At 39.7% G+C, this 6,466-nt stretch overlaps 1 protein-coding gene across 1 annotated transcript; it reads left to right on the top strand.

Annotated features, from left to right (window-relative positions):
* Positions 1-1,255: 1,255 nt before the first annotated feature.
* CYSLTR2 (cysteinyl leukotriene receptor 2) lies at positions 1,256-4,150 on the top strand (the record flags this gene model as incomplete). Its single annotated transcript, XM_084879727.1, has 1 exon — positions 1,256-4,150. One exon carries the CDS (start codon positions 1,256-1,258, stop codon positions 2,270-2,272), a length of 1,017 nt encoding a protein of 338 aa, XP_084735853.1. The 3' UTR covers positions 2,273-4,150.
* Between the last annotated feature and the right edge of the window lie 2,316 nt (positions 4,151-6,466).

Consider the following 6,466-nt stretch of genomic DNA (forward strand, 5'->3'; position numbering starts at 1 on the left):
TGAATTACATTGAGTATTTTTAAAATATTGAACCAATCTTGAATCTATGGAATAAGCCCTACTTCATCATGGTGTAAAAAAAAAATTTGTCTTGTATATTGCTAACATCTATTTGCTAAGATTTTTACATCTATTTTCATAAAGATTATTGATCTGTAGTCTTATATAAGTGTTTTCTTTGTTCGCCTTTTTCTGGTTTTGATATCAAGGTAATACTAGCTTCACAAAATAAATTGGGGTAGGTATTTTCCTCTTCTATTTTCTGGATGATATTGTATAGAATTGGTGTTGATTCTTACTAGTATTTAAATATTTTGTAGAATACTCTAGTGAAACCATCTAGTATTGGTAATTTCTTTATTAAGAATTTTTAATTAAGAAGTTAATTTTCTTAATAGTCAAATTACCTATTTCATATTGGGTGAATTGGGATAGTTTATATTATTTGAGTAATTAATCCATTTAACTGAAGTTGTCACGGTTATGTTTGTGAGGAGGTCATAGTATTTCCTTGCTATCCTTTTGATGTCTGCAGTGCCTATAATGATGCCCCCGGTTTTATTCCTGATAATAGTAACTTGTGTCTGCTCTGTTTTTCTTTTGTTCATCTTGCTATAGGTTTTCCAATTATATTGATCTTTTCAAAGAACCAGTCCTATTGCATTTACTCATATTTTTGCTTATTGTGTTCTTCCTTCCTTTATGATATTCCATAGATCCTTCTTTTATTGACTCTTTTCTGTTTAGGAAATTCTTTTCTTCATTCTTTAAAGTAGGTTTGCTGGCAATAAATTCTCTTAGTTTTTAATCATCTGAGAATGTCTTGATTTTGCCTTCACACTTAAAGGATATTTTTGCTGGATATAGAACTCTAGGTTGGTAGAGCCTTCCTTCCAGCACTTGAAAAATGTTGTGCCACTTCCTTCTGTGTTCCATTGATGTTAGTCAGAAATCTGCTGTCCGGTAGATTTAGACCACAGTGTTGTAGGACATTCACGTCAACATGAACTCTAGGCCAAAAGTCTCTCAAGTTTAAGGCTTCAGCTCCAATCAAATAAATTAATGTATATTCTGCATCTTAGAATTTTATCATGAAATATAATGGAGCATATAGTAAATATTAGCTATTGATAATATATTTTTGATTTAAGTTTCAAAGAAAAACTAACATTTCTCCACACTTCATTAAAATCTGGAAATAGGTAAACAAAGTGAGCAGGAAGTAACTTTTTATGTCTTTTTTTTTTAATCCAGCATGGAGAGAAAACTTATGTATTTGCCTCTATCCACTTCCATATCAGAAATGGAACCCAATGACACCTTCAGCAATAACAACAGCCACAAGGACTGCCTGATTGAAAAATTCAAGAGGGATTTTTATCCTGTTGTGTACCTGATAATATTTGTCTGTGGAGCCTTGGGAAATAGCTTTTCCATCTATGTTTTTCTGCAGCCTTATAAGAAGTCCACATCTGTAAATGTTTTCATGCTCAACCTGGCCATTTCTGATCTCTTATTTATAACCACACTGCCCTTCAGGGTTGACTATTACCTCAGAGGCTCCAATTGGATATTTGGGGACGTGGCCTGCAGGATTATGTCTTACTCCATGTATGTCAACATGTACAGCAGCATCTATTTCCTGACTGTGCTGAGTGTCATGCGCTACTTGGCAACTGTCCACCCCTTCCGGCTCCTCCATGTCACTAGCATCAGAAGTGCCTGGGTCCTATGTGGGATCATATGGACCCTCATCATGGCTTCTTCAACAATACTTCTGAAGAATGGCTCTGAGCAGAAGGAAAATGTCACATCGTGCTTAGAGCTGAGCTTCAATAAACTTGCTAAACTGCAGATCATGAACTACATCGCCTTGGTGGTGGGCTTCCTGCTGCCACTCTGCACGCTCAGCATCTGCTACCTGCTGATTATCCGAGCCCTGCTGAAGGTGGAGGTCCCGGAGTCAGGGCTGCGGGTTTCTCACAGGAAGGCGCTCGTCACCATCATCATTGCCTTGATCATCTTCCTCCTGTGTTTTCTGCCCTATCATGTCCTGAGAACCTTCCACCTGGTTGTGTGGGAAATGGGCACGTGCACAGACAGGCTGCAGAAAGCTGTGATCATCACACTGGCCTTGGCAGCTGCTAATAGCTGCCTCAACCCTTTGCTTTATTATTTTGCTGGGGAGAATTTTAAGGACAGACTAAGGTTTGCATTCAGAAAAGGTCATGTACAGACAACAAAGTGCGGTTTTCCTGTTTCGTGCGGTTGAAAAAGGAAAAAAGAATGTAAAAGATTATTAAGTGAGGCTTGCTCTTGCATTTCACCATCTACTCTTATTAAAACATCGTTTCCAAATGACCACGTATTTACATTGTTCCCAACAAATGTCAATTCCCAACATTTACTTCACCAGGACTTTTGTTAGTAACACCTACTTCAAAAATTTCATTAGGTGTATTTTTAGTGGTTGAGGCACATGAGGAACATAGTAGGGACACTCATTACTAAAGTTTTGCCATCTGAAGTGTCAGACTGAGGAAAAATGCCAAGCACAGTGGGTGCTACTTTTCATCATATTCTGTACTAGATGGCCCATCAAGCATTCTAAATTCTTAACTTTAAGATAACCCCAACCTCTCCTGCTTCTTCAGTTCCTCTTCCTTATTCAACCCCCCTGAGATATAGCCCATTAACAAAGTTGCTGGAGGTCCAGCAACTACTACCATCATGATCACTGTATGTCCAACAATGGAGTGCCCTCTTTATGCTGGGCAGACAGGACAGACACTTCACACTCATTGATCCCATTTAATGCTCACACCAAAGCCCTGGGTTCCCATTTTACAAATGAATAAACTGTAGTTCAGAGAAATCAAGAAACTTGTTCAAGTTCACACAGATTGTAAAAGTCAAAAACCTCTATGGCTGGTTGGCTGGGTGCTTCCTCCACTGTACCCCTGAAGACTTCTAGGAAGACTGGTTGGGAGTCAGAATAACAGTTCTCTTCTCCAAGCAGGCATCTACCCTTCCTCACCCTCATGAGAAGACTGAAGATAGAGGTTTTCTCTTCTGATTTGTTGACTTTGGGCACAGTGGAGGGAGGGACAGAGGTGGTGTTCTGCAGCTTGGGAGGACATGCATCAAAGCCCCAGAACCCTTCCCTTACTCAGCTGCCAGAATGATGACAGACTCATAGAGGATCCTCCCATGAAAAAATTGCCCATCCCAAGAAAAAAGATCAACATATACAGACTGTTGGGAGGATCACAAAAACCAGGGCTTATCCTATTGTCTAGAATATCTATTAACATGTTAAAGTCTCACTCTTAATTATGAATAGTCAATGACCACTACACATTAGAGAAAAATGGCCAGACTTGGAAAACACCAACAAATAAATGAGAAGATAGATAGAGATATTTTCAGTATAAGAGGTCTCAAATATGTTATCACCTTTGCACTTTTGATTAGAAATCTACTGGAGGATATGCTCTTCCAAAATAACAGGTTAAACTAAGACAGAGGAAAACATAACAGTGTAGGAAACAAGAAATCCAACATAGGAGAAAGATGAAAAGAATTCCCAGGATGTTGGTATGTAGCAAAAAAACACACACAAGAAACAAATTGATTTGTAAACATTGGAGCGATTTATGTGTTTTTTTAGAGAACTTAGGATGAACTAGTGGAGATAAATAGAAAAATAGAAAGTGAAAAGACAATGCAATTATTAAATACTAGGAAACCTGTTTATTTGTTTTTAAAGAAAGAATATAATATACTGCATGGGTTAGGTGTGAATAATATTTATGTACAGAATAATGTCAATAACAAAATATTATGATATAAACTTTTTTTCAAGAAATGAGGGGGTTAGGATTTGTATATGGGAGCGGAGGAGTGTCAGCAAACTAAATCCCTATCTCCCATCGCAGAGAATACATAACTAAAGCTAGAAACTGATAAATAACTGTATAAAATTATTTAGCAATAGGAGCTAAAGTCCAGAAGAAAAGTCAGAGATTAACTCCACAGAGAAGTTGCAGGTGAGATGATAGTGGGAACCTCTCTTTGCCTTTTAAGAACTATTTAATGTCTAACTTACAAATATGTATTGCTGATATAAAATAAAAATTAAGTTAAATTAAATTTTAAACTTCAAATCAATTATTCGTGTTGTCTTTTTAAAATGAGGGGTAAAAATAATCCCACCAGAAATGGAAATTGAATACTGACAGGAGAAAGAAAAGCAGAAAAGGACTAGGCTTGGATTTAGAACCTGAGGGATGCCCACCCACCTCTGCCATGGGAGGTGTGTCCCTTCCTGGGGTCAGAGATGATTTGAAAGATCCGGATATTTTTTAATTGCAAGTAACAGAAAACACAACTCCAAGAGGCTTAAATAATCATTATCTCACATAACTGAAACATGGCACAAGGAAGTTGGCTCTATTCAGTCAGGTTCTGTGAGCCTCCCTCTCCAGGTGCTGGGGATTCCAAGTATTGGCTTGGTTCCATGGCCAGGTCCCATCAAGAAAAAGCTGGTTGCAAGCAGCTGGGGGCTATATACTTCTTTAGTTGTATCCAGGAGAAGAAACAGAATCTCTCCTGCCCACCTCAACTAAAAAAAAAGTCATGAGCTTCCTTTTGGTAAGATCTACTCAGATCACACACTCAGCTTCTAAAGGAAATCAGGAAAGAAAGGATTGCTCTGAGTAAGGATGATATGAGTCTACAATAAGAGTTGAGGTTTGGGTTAAACCATTGAACACTCAGCTGGAAAAGAAGCAAATGAGGCTTGCAGAAGCCACATATCCTGCCCTTCAATGAGTTGAAAATAGAACTGCCAGCCAGGCATCCATGCTGGGCATGGACTGTACCTAAGCAGCAGGCCCTGCAGCAGAGGAAGGTGGAAGGATGATGCACTTGAGGAAGAAGTTATAGGATATTTTCTAATGACAACTAGAATCTCAACAACTCTCTAAGTATATGATAGTCCATATAAAACTGGAAATAACTGAGAGCAACCAAGGCCCTTGGCATGTAAGGGTTGTGATTTATTGGTGTACTTAAGTCTATAGTGTGTGTGTGTGTGTGTGTGTGTGTGTGTGTGAGAGAGAGAGAGAGAGAGAGAGAGAGAGAGAGAGAGAGCTTTAATGACTTATTATTCCATTTTTCAAGACATTTTCTAGCCAGGGTGAAGCATCTCATTTTCTCATTTGGTGAAGAATGTTGTTCTTGAGGAAGTAAACAAAATGGAACTCTTTATTTACCAAAGTGAAAACCGAGAGTGTTCAGGGTTTCAGACACATTTGTTTTTGTTTGAGAGGTTAGTTACCCCCCAAGCAAGTACATAGATTGGTCAACTAGAAGAGAGGATTTTTGTTGTGTAAATTTTAGTATAACTATGATACTGAAACTGTGCTTTCTATGACTAATTCTCTATTTTAAATCTAATTGAGCTGATTTTCAATTTATTCTGAAGTAGAAATAATGGCAAACTGGCCCAAAACAGGTTAGGAGGAGGAAATAGGCAAGGTGGTGGCTTTCCATAGAGAACTCATTTTTATTCTTGGAACAGAACTTGAAAGCAGAGACCCTATCAGGGGAGAATGGGGTAAAAAGGGGGGTAAACCAGGGAATATGGCAATGGGAGATTCTTCCTCTGAGGACATTTCATCCCCAAGTAGATAGAGGCAGATAGTTGAGCCTAATAAAAGTCAAAAGGAGAAATATAACAAGAGAGGGCTCATTAAAAAGTTAACATGTATTTCAAATATCTAATAAATATAAAGAGTATGACACTGACACACAAATCCACAGAGTAATCAAAGAAACACAGTTTGGAGTGGGGTCTCTGTGAATCACCAGGGCAGAGCAAACTGTGAGCCGGGCTGATGAAGACTCAGATATGGCTGCTGGTCAGCCCTGGGACAGGGGGAAGGTTCCAGCACAGGAACAATGACCCCTGTGAGAACCCCTGTCTGGGAGAAAGCCACCCCTGAGTTCCTGCTCCAATGCCGGACAATCCAGTTCCTCTCCGCATGTATCTGGGACGCCCAAAGCTGCCTGGTGCTGGAGCTTAGAGGAATCAAGTCCAAGTAAGTTTGTGTATGGACCCTTTAAGAGGAGCACCTGGGTCTCCAGCAGCCTCTGTGTCCCTCAGCCACAATCTCCACTGGCTTTTACAGCCTGAAGTTGAAGTTATGGGGACTTCTTTTCCAAGCTCTGGAACCCTGGATGCGGTCTGGTGTGGGGCTGGGACCCCTTGGTCCTCATGGGCAGCCTAGGCAGGGACGATCTCCCTCCTGATTAAAAAAACAGCACATGGCCGAAACTGGTTTGGTTCAGTGGTAGAGCATCGGTTTGCGGACTGAAAGGTCCCAAGTTCGATTCTGGTTAAGGGCATGTACATTGGTTGCAGGCACATCCCTGGTAGGGGGTGTGCAAGAGGCAGATGGTC

This window comes from Pipistrellus hanaki (assembly GCF_964339955.1).
Source record: "Pipistrellus hanaki genome assembly, chromosome: 3".
In the NCBI taxonomy this organism is placed as follows: domain Eukaryota; kingdom Metazoa; phylum Chordata; class Mammalia; order Chiroptera; family Vespertilionidae; genus Pipistrellus; species Pipistrellus hanaki.